Source organism: Neomonachus schauinslandi, chromosome 2 (assembly GCF_002201575.2).
Source record: "Neomonachus schauinslandi chromosome 2, ASM220157v2, whole genome shotgun sequence".
In the NCBI taxonomy this organism is placed as follows: domain Eukaryota; kingdom Metazoa; phylum Chordata; class Mammalia; order Carnivora; family Phocidae; genus Neomonachus; species Neomonachus schauinslandi.
The window spans coordinates 44,644,782-44,660,089 of NC_058404.1; the positions used below are offsets into that span (position 1 = coordinate 44,644,782).

General features: G+C 50.7%; 1 protein-coding gene across 3 annotated transcripts in view; it reads right to left on the minus strand.

The window, feature by feature from the left end:
• Positions 1–15,308, minus strand: part of LOXL2 (lysyl oxidase like 2) — a 70,205-nt gene that overhangs the window by 39,614 nt on the left and 15,283 nt on the right. For 2 of the 3 annotated variants that reach the window (XM_044912559.1, XM_021698771.1), the window contains one exon: positions 13,726–13,901. In XM_044912559.1, coding sequence (XP_044768494.1) covers positions 13,726–13,901 — 176 coding nt within the window. The remainder of the gene's footprint in view (positions 1–13,725; positions 13,902–15,308) is intronic. The other variant, XM_044912558.1, reaches the window with a different exon arrangement.

Sequence of the window (15,308 nt, forward strand, 5' to 3'; positions counted from 1 at the left end):
GTGGCGGGGGGGTAGGAGTGGCCAGGAGCAGTCAGAGAAGAGCCCCAGGACCCCAGCGGCTTCTCCTACATCCTACAAAAAGCCTGGACAGCAGAGTGCGGCCGCTCCCTCTGTGGGTTCTCAAAATGAGCACAGAAGAGAGAATGCGTTCTTTGAATTTTCAAGTTCCATATTAAAAACAATTCGGGTTGGGGCGCCTGGGTGGCTCAGTTGGTTAAGCGACTGCCTTCGGCTCAGGTCATGATCTCAGGGTCCTGGGATCGAGCCCCGCATTGGGCTCCCTGCTCGGCAGGAAGCCTGCTTCTCCCTCTCCCACTCCCCCTGCTTGTGTTCCCTCTCTCACTGTCTCTCTCTCTGTCAAATAAATAAATAAAATCTTTAAAAAACAAAAAACAAAAAACAATTCGGGTTTTGTATTTTACTCCAAAGCATGTCCGGGCACACATGTGTGCCCGCATGTGTGTCTCCCCACTAAGCTTTCAGTAAAATTGAAGTGTCAGGCAGATGAGCCTCGGCCATCTTAAGGCCGGTGGTGCCACCTTGCATTCTACGTCATCCCCTGGGGTCGGCGTTCCTCAGTGAGCAAATCCCAGGAGAGAAGGGGGAGGGCTTGGAGAGAAGAGGGGCGGGAGGAGCTTTGTGGAGGGACTCAGGGCTGCCCAGCAGGGAGGTAGGGATGGTCACAGTCGCTGGGCTGTGGCAAGGAAAGATTCCAAATGACTTGAGGCCCTAGGAAAGCCGGCTCCTCACCCCCACTCCCACCCCCACCCCCATCCATCGTTCTGAGGCAGCAATGGAAGAGTCAGGACCCCGACGGGAGGAAGTGGAAGACACTGGGCAAGGGGGGGACGGCCTCTTGCCACGCTGCACTGTGGGCTCTCCTCCCCACACCTCTGACACCGAGTGGCAATGTCCCTGCCCCCCGCCTACCCCAGAGGCCCAGGGATTTGGTGGAAGGACAGGGGGCCTCGAGAGGCCAAGCGGGATGGGAGGAATGGGGGACTCCACGGAGTTAGTGACAGCTGTGCTCAATCTGCCCCCAAACACTACAGAAGCTCCCTCCCAAAGCTCTCAGTTCCAGCCCTTCCTCTTTCTGCCCCTGCCTATGAGACCACCACCAGCTCTTGCAAGGGCCCTGCGTCCATCTCCCTCTTCCATCCATCTGCTACAGGGCCAGCCACCAGAGGTCTTTCTAAAACACGGAGTGATCCTGTCCCTTGACTGTATAATAATGCCCCAATCACTTAGTGGGGTGCCCACAGCCGGTCATGACTGATGCCCCCTGTGCCTCCAGCCCCAAATCTATACTCAGATCTGGTTAACCGCAATAGCAACAGCTTCCATGTGCGAGCCCCATAAGGAGTGTTTTATGTGCGTTCTCTTACTTAATCCTCAACTAACAGAATGGGGTGGTTCGGAGCTATTGCCATCCCCTTTTCCAGATAAGAAAACTGGCTGACTCTATCTCCTGAGAACCACCTAGAGGCAGGGAGTGCAGTGCGAGAAGCTCTCTGAGCTGGGCCAGGGAGGAAGGGGGGAGCACACAGGATCCTGGCAACCTGAGTGCCTGCGCCCCTGTCCAGCCAGGATGCAAATGAACCACGAGGTTGAACAGAACCATTATTTGGGTGCCCGGGGATTCATGTCTCCTCACCCCGGCTTCAGGGTGCAAAGCCAGGCCCTGTTTCAATAGCCTGGCAAGGCAGTGGAAAGTATGTGGGCCAGGAGTGATGGCGTTTGGCCCTGGTTCCTTTCCATGCAGAGAGGAAGGAAAGCGCCAGGGGCAGGATTATGTTTGCCAGCTTAGATCCTGGATCCTTTACAGCCTCCATTCGGGCCACAGGACATGTGCCACCAAGACACGTGGACAGGGGCAAGCCAAGAAAGGGCCTGAGCTCTGGAGCAGCGACCTGTGGCCCAGCCCCCTCCTGCCTCTTCCCACCTCCGGAGCAGGGGCTGGAATTCCAGTGGGTAATGCATAATGCCCAGAAGGAAAGTTACTCTCCAGGGCAGGCAGCCTGGGCCAACTTTGTTAAATTCCGATCCTTCCCTACCCCCCACTCCCCACCCCCCACCCCCAGCGCCATGGGGCAGCAGTGCAGGCTCACTAAGGGGAGATGTAAAATGTGACCCTCAGCACCCCAGCTACCACAGTGGGAGAGGGGACACGGCAGACCCACGTACCCTTGCCTTGATGCAAGGCGGCATCTCTTCTGCAGAAATGTGACAGTGGGGGGGGGGGAGCCAGGAGGGCTCAAGGATGTGGGAAACGAGGTTTAGAGAGGAGAAAGTACTAGAGCAAAGTGTCCTTGTCCTTATTCTTCCACCAACTCACTACCTGTGTGTGTGTGTGTGTGTGTGTGCCTCTCTGTGTGGGTCTGTGTGTCTCTGCATGTCTGTGTGAGTCTGTCTGTGCACCTATGCGGTGCAGGAGAGGTCCAGAGAGGGACTTGTTCTCTCCAAAGCCTTAGAAAAGTGGTCAGGGTCGCTCCTTCAAAATGGAATGTCTTCTTTTCTCCCTCCATGGAAGCAACCCCTTCTCATTCCGTCAGGCTCAAATTCACTTCAGTCATTCATTCATTCATTTGTTCAACAAAATACAGTCTCTGGCCTCAATGGACCTTGAAGGGTTCCTCCGTCTGCCCCAACCACAGGGCTCTGTCTCTTCTCTGAATAACAAAAACTGCGAGGGCCCTCACTTATCAAACACCAACCGATTCAGTACACGGCAGGCTCTGGGCTCACTCAACTCCCATGACAACCCACGAGCAGGCCGATGGTACACCCATGTTCCAGGTGAAAAATGAGAAAACTTGGCAAGGTTTTGCAACTTCTCCAAGCTCACAGAGCCAGGAAGTAGGTAAACAAGGGTGAAGACTGAGTTCGGACTCCAAGCCTGTGCTCCGGCCTGGGGACCGCTGGTCTCTGCCCTCCCACTCACGCCCTGTCCAGGGCGAGGTACTGAGTTGACCCACACGGGGCAGGGGCAGAGGCTCGGCCTTCTGGGTGGTCCCTTTGGGGCCTGCACGTTTGAAGTCCATCCTGTGCTTCAGTGGGAGGAGCCCTGAGTCAGACCAGAATGTACGTGAGGGGAGAACTGCTTCCCAGCTGCTCTTGGACTCGGGCCAGGGGGCAGCAGGGAAACCTTCGTGGCACGCATTCAGGGCTCCCTGCTAGCTAACGAGCTCCCATAGGCCGCTCAGAGACTTCTGTGCAGGAAAACACACACGGACACACAGAACTTCCCTCCTTACTTCACTGCTGTGGAATCTCTTCCATAACCACAAGGGTTAGATTTTTTTTTTCCTCAGAAGTTCAACTCCAAAAAAGAGAAGATGTGAAACACTGAAACATAGACACATTTTTCTTTCTTTTCTCACAAAGGGCTCTCTAGACTTGCTGGTTATACATTAAGACCAACAGCCCAGAAGCTGGTAATGCATCTGGCACATTTTCAAATTAAAATTAAAGTCTGAATGCTGTCTCTCTTGCCAGAGATAAGAGTTCACCCAGATCTCCAACAAGGCCTTCCTCCAAGGAATTCACAGAACCTTCTAGACTTGTCCTACTCAGAACTCATCTCATCCCCGGCAGGGCTCGAGCCCTGAGAGTGATGATCAGCCGCTTCCAAAAGGGCAAATCAAGGTGCAGGGAGGTGAGGGCCTGCCTTGCTTCAGCCAGGGGGCTGGTGGAAAGAAAGGCTGGTGCAGGAGCACCAGGGCAGGACTCCCAGTCTTGTGTCTGCACGACATTTCACATTTGCAGCATGTGTGAATGACTTGCAAAAATTCCACAATGTGACAGTCTGGGGCTGTCGCCAATGAGGAAAAATCACAAATTTTGAAAGTCTAGTTGAAGATTGCATCAGGTAAAGATACAGGGGGAGGCAAGGCAAGGCAAGGCAAGGCAAGCAAGCCTATAAAGACACATACTTCACAATTTGAAAGCTCGACACTGGGTGCAAAGCCCCCCATCCCGGGAGGCATGTTTGTAATGGCCCCACCTTAGCCCAATTATCTTCCTTCCCTCTGCTTTAGAAGCTGTCCTTGAATACCAGCCCAGGCCCTCCCACCTGAGAAGGCGTCCCAGGAGAGGTGTCGAGGAGGGAGGACGGCAGTGGTGAGCTGCACGAGTACGCAGTCACCCCAACAAGAATGCGCGGCTGGTTCCACACCACCTCTGTCTGCTTAGCAGGCCCCATCCGTCTACTGCTAACGGCTTCCTGCATCTTGCTCCCTAAGCCCTCAGTTGCCTTTATTCAGCCGTTTCAAAACCTGGCCTTCCAGACCGAGATCCATTTTCCCAACCACCAGCTCGGCACCTTCCTCAGCACCTCAAGCCAAACACATCCAAGATACCCTTAACCTTTCCTCCGCTCACCAAGTCAGGCTCCCGCCCTTCTAGCTTGCAGACCACAAGCCTCACCTGCGTTCTGCACCTTCCCCTCCTCACGCCTACCGCCCGGCCACCCAGCGACACCTCGTCTAGCCTTCCGTCACTGCCCCATTCCTATCTCCATCTGCCAGTCAGGTGGCAATGGGAACCGTGGGAGTGAAATGACTGGGACTCTGTCATTTCACACAGGCTGAGTGTCTCCCCGGGGTGGAGGACTCGCTGACCCGGTCCACCTCTCACACCACCTCACCCACTATGTAGTCATGTCTTGTTCCAAACCTTCCCATGGCTCCCCAGGCCTTAGGCTCCCTGGTCTGATCCACACCATGCCCTCCCTTCCCTTTTTCCAGCCAGCAACCTTCTTCTCTCACTGCCAGGACATCACTCCTTAAAGCCCAGCACTGAATCTCCCTGCAATTCTCCCTTCCTTCTCTCTGAGTCCTATGACCTACAGTCCCTACAGGGACAATGTCATTCACGCGTTTGAACCGTGTCTGCTGAGTGTTCCTGGCACCGTGTGAGGCCAGGGACCCACAGGCCAACCCGACACATCAGTCTCTTGCTGTCACTCCTGACAGGAAACAGCACCATCTCCTCCACGAAGCCCCCTTCCCCAAATATCTGGTCCACAGAGATTGGATTTCTTTATTCCCCGTGCATCTGTTTTCTGAGTCGCTCAGTTAGTCCTTGACTTAGCCTGACCACCTTGTACTCTGATTATTTATCCTTCCAATGCGTTTTTGCCACCTCAGGATTGTGAGTTCCTGAGGGCAGGACGGTCCCTTATTCATTTCTGTCTTACCCACGGCCCCTAGTGCCAGACATGACACAGAGTGGGTCTTCAAATATTTTTGGAATGAACCAATAATAATTTTTAAAAATCCGATTACAGGAATTCATCTTAGCTGAACACTGAGCTCCCAAGCCAAAACTGTAATAAAGACTCCCTTTATTCTTTGTTTAATGCAAAATAAACTAGGCAGTACTTGCTTCTCTTCACAGCATAAGTACTACTTGTATGACTTACGGATGGACAAGCAGAAGGTCTATGCTCTCTCCATGCGCTCCCTTCTCATCGGAGCTATTGACACCCTCCCTTGCCTCTCACAGTCTGATGCTAAGGGAGTTACTGAACTGAATTAAAAGCTGATCTGACCCTCAGCACACATCTAGATGGTTTAGCTAAGTGGGTATCATCTGTAAACAGCATGAGGCAAGTTGTAATCGAAGAATCTGGCCACAGTGTAGTTACCTCCTTTTTTTTTTTTTTAGATCTTATTTGTTTATTTATTTGACAGAGAGTGAGCACAAGCAGGGGGAGCGGCAGGCAGAGGGAGAGGGAGAAGCAACCTCCCTGCTGAGCCCCCCGATGTGGGGCTCGATCCCAGGACCCCGGGATCATGACCTGAGCCGAAGGCAGACACTTAACCAACTGAGCCACCCAGGCGCCCCTGTAATTACCTCCTTTTGATGATCAAATCGGGAATTCAGGGAGTAAGGAGCCTAAGTAAGAAGTAACATTCAGGGACTTCCACCGGGTCAGATGGATGAAGGGGAAGAGAGAAGATATCGCCGTGATTGCTGCTCCTCGGCTCCATGTGACGGACACCAGTTGGGTGGGGGTGGTGTGGAAAGCTGAGGTCATTCTGAGCCACCAGAGGAAAAGCCCAGCTGTCCGTCAGGGCCCTCCTCCTATAAACCAAGAGCCTTATAAGGCTGCTGGAAAATCGGAGGCTCTGTATTGCATTTTCCAACCTGAGGGCGCTGGGGTAGGTAAGAGAGACTGCTTCTTTGGAGAACAAGTGAGCCCTGCTCTCTGCAGGAAGCTGGCAGGACACGTGCTCCTGCAACCTGTCCCTCCAACCCAGCAGGGGGGTGCTGAGGCCACAGACCAGCCAAGTCCCGGGCCAGACTCCCAGCTGGGATACCTACTGTTTCTCAGGGTAATTACCACCATGGTAACAAAGGCACGATTTGTGGAACTGTCCTTCACTCCTAGACGGTAATCTCCAGGAAGGCAAGGCTGTCTACTTCATCAGTCTCTTTATTCCCAGTGCCCTGCATCGCATCCTGTGCTCGATTAAAATGTGAATGCATGACCACATCCACCATCCAGCTAACTCAGCAACAGCCTCATGGGGATGGAGTCGGGGGGGATTTTGGGCACTGACCCCTCCGGCCTGGTTGAAGTGACTCATTCGAACTGCTCCAGTCCACTGCAGCCCCACCCTAGCCACATGAGTGGACCATCTTCCAGAACGGATCCCCCAGCCAGGGCAATGAGAGTCTCCTGCTCACTTCTCCCATCTTGCATCCCTTCCATATCTAACCTTCCACATTCTCTCTTCTCTCCCTTTCCAAACTGCCACAAATTTCCCATCCAAGTCACCCTTTCGAACTTTGAGTCCATATGCTGTCCATTTATTTCATCTAGGATAAATGGTAATGCAACTTACTTATTTCATCTAACAGCTGAGTACAATGTTGCTTATTTACTTATTTCACCTCACACACAATTATAATCGGATTTGTACTTTTCAAAGAGTTGTGTGAACAACACCCTGGCCAGGAACCAGGTTCCCAGGTTTGTCAGGATGTGCCCAATTTCAAATATCTTGTTCTGTTACCCGCATAAATGCCCTTTTGCTTTTCAGATGCTATGACCTTTTCTCAGTTGGGAAAACAGGTCACTCGGAACTTGTGTTCCTTGTGATGGCTGGCAAGCCCTGACCACACAGAGACTCAACAAACAGAATCATGGAATGTTAACACCAGACAGGATCTTACACATACATCCTTTTGCCCAAACTCCCTGTGAGCTACGAGACGAACCCTGCACAGCTATGGCTGATGGTCCTATTCAACGGGTCGGCGAGACTAGGGATTCAGAGGCTGTGGGCTTCCACACAGCTCTTCTCTCCCTTGCTGGAGCACCCGGCTCAAACAGCCCACTTGCCACCATTTCTCCTCCTGCCACAGAGGGAGGCCATCTAGCTCTCCTGCAGACATCAGGGGAAGCAGGACTGTATTTAGGCTTGGAGGGACTCCCACCTTCGAAATTGCAGAGATGAGAACAGATGCCCTTTCTTTCCTAAACCACCCAGTGCAACCTGTTGAACCCACTCTTTGCTGGGGGGGATGTGGGGGCAGGGGGACACTTTTGGCTGCAAAGTTCTCAGACCTTCCTAGAGGTCCCAGATGCTGGCGAGATAAGGCTGCTGCTGAAAGGGAAACCTTGAAGCATCCTGGAAGCTGAGGGTGACTAATACAAACCTGGACTCCTGGAATTTTAAGAATTCACACCAGCCTCAGTTCCTGTGGTTAAGAGAAGAAAGCGCTTTTTCAGGTCTCCGTGCCCTTCCAGAAGGATGTGAGAGTGTGGAGGGTAGGGATCCCAGATTCTCCCAGCTCTGGCCTCATTGTCCCTCTGGTGGTCTCTCCAGACCTCAGGGCTGCCTCCTGTCACAAGGAGAAACTGAGGCTTGGGGGCCACTTGAGGGATGGGCCCCAACTAAATCTCACAGCCCGGCGGTTTCCGATCATTTCTGGTAACCTAACTGCCTTTGCCAAAAAGCCTTTAAAAAATGGGTATAGAAGAAGGTGGTGTGAGGGGGTGAAGAAAAGGAAAAGATCTGTATGTTCCCTGATCTCACAACACATGGCTCCAGCCTTGAGCCCTTCTATGAGCACATGACTTAGCAATGTGCAAAACAGCCAGTGTGGAGAGGTCTACTCAGGAGGGCATCTGGATTTGTAATCTCTTCTTATCTAATGCTTTTTCCAACTTGTCCACTGCCACAGACAGGAAGCAAAGCCTCTCAAGTTAAGAGCCTCTGAAATCCTGGGAGGTTTGGTGGGGGCTCTGTTTCCTAGGTTTAAAAAAGATCCGTTTGCTTGGAAGCAACAGTATTTTGCATTGCATGCTGTGGTCCTGCTTGCCTCTTTTTGAGAAGGTTTTGAGGTTTGGCCTCCGACTCATTTGCCTTATGAGAATGCTATTTTACAGTCCAGAGACCCAGGAAGGGTTACACACTCCGGACACACAGCTGCAAATCTCAGGCTCCGCCAGACCGGAACTCAGGGGTCCTGCCTTCAACTCTGGGGTCTAAGAGAGGCTCCAGAGCAAGATGTAACTATACAGTCTGTGTCAGAAAACCAGAGAACTGAGACTCTCCCTGGTGAATTTTCTGGATGCCGTGAACCAAGGTTGGTAGATTGGTAGGGTTAACCTACTGCAGCACTTTATAGTCTGCTAAGCACTTTGACAGAAAGCATCTGAGTTTTCACATTTAAAACTCCCTTGTAAATGATGAGTGCATGCTGTGTCATTTTGTTGGAGAAACCATTGCCACTCTGGCTTCCCGACTGTCCTAGCTGGAAGGGACAGAATTCAACCAGCTCATCTTAATGAAGAGAATGGACATGCCCAGTGTTCTGGCTGCTGGCCAACAGGTAGCTCAGGGTCCAAACCTGTGAACTCTCCCTTGGTGGGGCCATTCATATGAAGGAGATGTGCTGCTTCCCTTCTTTAGATCGGAATTCATGACGTGTCAAAGAGCCCCCGGGGATGCCCCAAGCAGATGGAGGAGTCCACTGGAAGCACAGTTAGCTCATTGAGTGAAATTCATCAGCCAGGCCCCAGGGCTTAGTGACTCATGCCTCTGGCATTCCAAAGTGGGATGAACTTGGTCTAGACCGATGCTCAGTTTTCTTCCACTCTCTGCTTGGGGAATTCCAGTGTGCTCCGGAGAAGGCACAAGCCTATGAGGGTCACCTCAAATGGTCTGTGACCTGCCCCCAATCTCCAGGATTCAATGAGGATGGATGTGAGAGATCCTGGCCATACTCTTCAGAGTAGGGTGGGAAGAGATGGGATGGGAGGGTGGGGGGGGTGTCCTCATCACATTCATTAGGCCACTCATTTGCACCTGGGGTCATAAGCCACAGAGAAAGCATTAACTGATACCTCATTTTGATCACACTCCACTCTTGGCCACTTTTGAATTTATGGACCCCAAATTGGGGATGTCGAGGGAGGGCCTTAGTGCTCACACTTGGATGTGGAAGAATAAGGGCAAAAAGTCTGCTCCTGCTTTCAAGGCTAAGGTTGGGCGGGCCCAGAGAAGAGGCAGGGAGAGAGCCAGGGTACGCAGCACACACACCAGTGGGCATCCGTCCCGTGTGCGCGCATGTGCGCGTATGAGAGAGAGATGCCGATTCACACAATGGTGTGCACTGCCAACAGCCAGCTGTGGGTGCCCTCTGCGTGGGCTGGGGGTGTTCTCGTAAGTGCAGAGTAAGGAGGGATCTTGGAACTTGGCAATCGCCTCATCCTGCTTCCTTCCCAGGGTAGGAATCTGGCTGCACATTCCTGGCAGGAGGTCATCCCATTCCTGCTTGCATGACTCTTGTGACGGGAGCTTGCGGTGAACACTGCCGCTTGCACTGTGGGGCAGACCTAAGTGTTACAGAGTTTCCACAATGGGCTGAAATCTCCTCCCATTACCTTCTTATCCATCTTGGTTCTGGGTTAGAATAAATCACACATCTTCTCCATGGTAACACTGTAGATATTTAGAGAACCCACATGGCTCCCCTCCTCTCTCTCTTCTTGTCCCCATATCTTCATTTCCTCATAGGATATGGTTTCCAGACCTGTCTCCGTCCTGCTGGTCCCTCCTCTGGGTGACCTAGCTAAGAGATGGCCCCAGATCTTGAGGCCAAGAACCCTGCGCTCAGTTCTTGATCTAAAAACAAAGAGTTTAGGGGAAGAATTCTTCCATCAGTGCATCAGTGCACGTTCATGTTTTGGGGTTTTTTTTGTTTTTGCTTTTTTTTACCACCATATCACAGCTTTGGCTTATACACAGCTTTTAGTCAACCAATCCCCTTCAGGGATTTTAAAGATATAATCAATGCTTTTCAGTCATTCTCCCTGGCTTTCACTCTATGGCTGATTTTTTTTTTTTTTTTTTCCATGAACCTTGATATAGGACCTTCTATTCATCCCTAATATATTATGGTTTGGGCCTATTATCTCCACTTATTGAGGTTTTTCTGAACCTTGTTCAATAATGTTATAGTCCAGCAATCCCTTCTAGTTTTGTGTCCCCTACAACTTTTATCAGGGCCCATTTTAATCTCCATGTGAACGTCTGCTGTTAGAGAGGCAGAGCTGGGCCCCAGGAACTACGGTTCGAGACCATCTGCTGTGTTCTCAGATTAACCTGCAGTCTTCCCGGGCACCATTAGTCATCGCACTGTGGCCCCACCTAACTGCATGTCCACCAGCCTACATCTCTTCCTCTCATCCACAAACATCTAATAGAGGACATTTCTGTAGCCAAGAGGAACGATTCCATGACTTCAGCTACCGACACAGGCTATTACATGAGGTATTTCGGAGAAACTTCTCAACATCCCACAAATATCCCTATAGGTGGTCTGGGCAGCTCCCCACCCATCAGGCCAGCTCTGACAGTAAGCATGAGCTTTAGCCACAAAGTCCTAGATGGAGTGGCAACTCTCAAAGTTTCTCCTCAGACATCCTGAGATGTGGGCCCTTTCATGACCTACATTCAGCTGACACCAAAGGGAAGAGGTTCGAGGGGACCGCTCATCAGTTCAAAGTTTCCTGTGTCTGTGGCTGGACAACAACACTCCCAGTGTGGCTCATGGCAACCACCCCGACTATACGACAGCAAGAGGGAGGCCTTCTAGGAAGCTGCAAAGCATGGGAGGCGGTGGGAGTCATCCCACCCTTCAAACCACTCACCCCCACCCCACCCAAGTAGTCCTCGCTGGGTTACCGTAAATTCATTTAGGGTCTAGGCTCCTTGCCTTGGAGTGATCGTCTAGCTTTCCAAAGGCATGCATCTCATCTTCTCAGGTTATGAGGGCCATGTTTTCTTTCCCAGACCACACTGTGTGTACAGTGGACACCCAACAAAGGTCCAGAATAAAGACAGTACTCAGCTTTTATGGTGGACTCTTAGCACTTCCAGAATAAAAATGTACTTCTTACTATATTTGGGGGGGGGGAGTCATTTCTCTGCCTATTCTACCCAATCAAGGGTCTGCTTTTTCTAGGAGCCAGATTCAATAAACACTTTTCTGTTAAAGTGCCATGCCCTTTTCCCAGAATCATTTTTTCTAATGGTGGATGAAGTCTTTTCATTCTCCCATCCCCAAAAACCCACTGACATGGTGGTCCACCTTCTTTTTACTCAAACCATCAATGACTTTCTTACGCCTGGAAACCTGGATCTTCACTTGACAATCCAACTGTATTATCCTGAGGTCCTAGGCTGAACAGAGGCCCATTAAAGATGTTACAAATAAGGTCACTTTTCTATTAAGCAGGGCGATGCTGTAAAGGAATGATTTGCTTCTATGTGCTTCTTATCACTGTTTAATTTGATATTTGATTCTGGGAGATTCTTCACCTATGGGGATGACGATCTGTGGTATGCATTCCTAAGAAGAAAATTTAGGGGTTGGAGACACTGTTCCTATCAGGTACCTAGCACTATTTCTACTGGATACAATGGTGCATTAGATAGACCCCTACCCCCCAGGAGCTTCCAATCTCATCAGAAAGTGGGTGCTAATGATCCCATATGAGGTCATAAGGAGCAGAGATGGAACGTGTGAAACTGGGCTGGACACCCCCATCCTCCAAATCACAGACTTTACTGTAAAGCGAAGCTGTCATCGATAACTGGAACACTAACGCACATTAGCTCTTTGACAATCTCTTCTACTTCTCCCAGATAAAACAGCAGCATTTGAAGAGTGTCAGCTAGAAGCAGTCTGATCCCGCCAGCTGAGAGAAAGCTAGAAATCCTTTTCCCTGCTATAATGCAGGCTTGGACAAGTTCCCAGCATACTCAGCGTGCTCTAGGAACATATGAGAAAAGAGTGGGACAGTGTGAGTCATGAGAGGAAAATGTAAAGACTACAGTCTGGGGAGAACTTCCTCTGGAGCCCAAATAGGGCAATTCAAGTTGCCTTTCTTCAGCACTGGTTCTGAGGTCAGCTGGGGGCTAAAGCACAGTGAAGGCCTTTTGGCTTGGCTTCATGGCAGATCTCACAGTGCCTTGGGGGTGACATCCAACGTGTCCTTGAGGAGGCTGCCTACTCCGGCTACCCTAAGCCCCACATATCTTGTATGTAAAGCAGTGCCATAAATGTTTGTTCCTTTCTGTTGTTTGGGTGGAGAACTTATTGAAAATCTAACTCTGAAACGTAGCCATAAATGTAGAAGGGTCACAAGCCCTTTGGCCATTTCCAAATGCTGACTTGGGTCAGGCTGGCAACATGAGAATCATCTGAGAGCACTTTCAAAACTAGTCTGGTCCCCTGGGGGTAATTCTGATTCAGGAGGTCTGGGGCGAGGCCCTAGTATGTGCGTTTTAAAAGTGATTCTGATCCCCAGCTAGATTTGGAAACAATGGTCCTTTGATAGCCAGCCTCCGAGATGGCCCCCGATGGTCTCCACCTTCTGCATTCACACCCTTGGGTAATCTCCTCCCACACTGTATATAGTTGGTGTATGTGACCAACAGAATATAGCAGAAATGATGGTCTATCGCTTCCAAGATTGGGTTATGAAAGGCTGTGGCCTCCATGTTTTGCTCCCTTTCTCTCTCGAGTCACTCACTCTGGAGAAGGACGACAGCCATGTCTTAAGGACACTCAGGCAGGCTATAGAGAGCTTGTGTGCAGAGGACCAGAGGGCTCCAGCTGATGGCCAGGAACTAAAGCTGACCAACAGCCGCATGAGTCAGCTTGGGACAGGGCCCCCAGCCCCAGGTGACCTCATGAAAGAATGTGATCATAGTCAACCAGCTAAGTTGCTCCTGGACTCCTGACCCTCAGAAACTAAGTGAGATCATGAAGGCTATTGTTTGAAGCTGCAAAATTTGGGGGGTAATTTGTTACACGGCAATTGATAACTAGTACATTTTTCCAGCCCAAACCGCAAGCTCCTGGGCAGAGCACAGAGGGCCTTTCGTGCCCACCCTCTGTAGCTTCCTTTCACATTACTCCCACATTCGCCTTGTAGTCTTGGGCAGTACTGATCTACTTACCCCGTCATGTCTCTGTGCCTTCAGCCAAGCCATTCTTTGTGTCTGGAATGAATGCCCTTTCCACACTGGTGGTCTCCCCTTCTCCAGAAATCCTCCCCTCAGTCCCCCTGCCCCAAATCAGGTTGCCTTGGGTCCCCTCGTTAGCATTCACACACTCTTCCTGGAACCAGTAGGTGGGAACTGAGCTACATGGAAGAAGGAAAATATTCATTGTGGGAGTCGAGAACACAGGACCTGCCTCTATGTGGTTGACCAACGAACTGTCGAATTTGAAACCAGGAATCCTTTTGTCACTGCACACGACACCCACGTCTTCGGTGTGCTTGCAGTCGGTGACGCCCCAGCCATTGGAGGAGCAGGCCGCGAGGGTGGCCTCCTTGCCGGTGCAGTAGATATTGTCCAACCAGATGGGCCCTGGAGGAAGCAGAGGAGAGAGAGACCAAGCACTGCGTCAAAGTTGGCTTGAGTCTTTGGGGGCGCCAATGTCATCTATAGAGAGAGAATTCTTCTCTCATTTTGGCAGTTCTTGTGGTCATCAATTGATTTTTAGTATGTTTGAGAGACTGGATATCATTCTAGGGCATCTGGGTTCCCTTTCCAGAGTAGGCAGCTGACGTGATTTGGGGATGTGCCAGATTGAATGTGATTTGGACAGAAACCAGATTTGAGCCCAGATGTCACGTGGTTAGTAGAACGGGCAGAGATTTTGGATACTAAGCTGGGTTTCGTTCTGACAGAGCCACTTAGCTATATGACTTTGGTCCAAGCCCCTCTTTCATGTCAGACACCTCAAGTGCAGGGCTGTGTACAGATTAGAGATAATACATGGCATGTGCCTGTTTGAGGTTGGCCCATTGTTACTCAAACAAGGTAACAGTGATGACGATGGCAATTTTAGTTAGACTGACCATGCTGCAGGCCAGACTCACCTTCCATCTGCAGCAGAGGCTGAACTCTGACCCATCAGGGAAAATGTAAGCTATTTTGCAACCCAGGGTTTGGAGTTTTTAAGGCATTTTTCATATGTATCACCTCCCCTGACCTCCCCACGCCTCAGGGATAGTCATTCCCACTTCCCAGACACACAGCTCTGGCTCAGATGGCGGCTCATCCTGCAAGGCCACCCCCGGAGCCCAGAGTCTGGTCCATTCAGTGCTCTTCTCTCTTCCTGATGTTTCCCAGCCACTGATTCAGAGATGGCCCTGCTACACTAACCCACAGAGTTGCCCCCTCATGTTCCAGAAGTCAGGTGAGGGCAGGGCTTAAAAAGGAAGGAAATTCTAACACAGGCTGCAACATGGGTGAACCTTTGGGACATTGTGCTCAGTGAAATATGCCAGTCACAAAATGACAAAAACTGTATAATTCTGCTTAGATGAGGTACTTGGAGTAGTCAAGTTCATAAAGACAGAAAGTCGAACGGACGTTGTCAGGGGCTGGGAGGGGGAGCATGACAATTGGTTGTATAACAATATGAATGTACTAACACTACTAATAGCACATTGAAAAATGGTGAAGATGGCATAGTTTATGTTATGTGTATTTCACCACCATTAAAAATCAATTTTTTTAAAGTGCTAAAGGGCGGGGCGCCTGGGCAGCTCAGTTAAGCATCTGCCTTCGGCTCAGGTCATGATCCCAGGGTCCTGGCATTGAGCCCCGCATCGGCCTCCCTGCTCGGTGGAGAGCCTGCTTCTCTCCCTCCCTCTGCCCCTCCCCCAGGCCCGTGCTTGCTCTCTTTCTCAAAAAAATAAAATCTTAAAAAAAAAAAAATAAAGTGCTAAAGGGCTTTCAAACTTTATCTTTGTAAGTGCCCCTGCA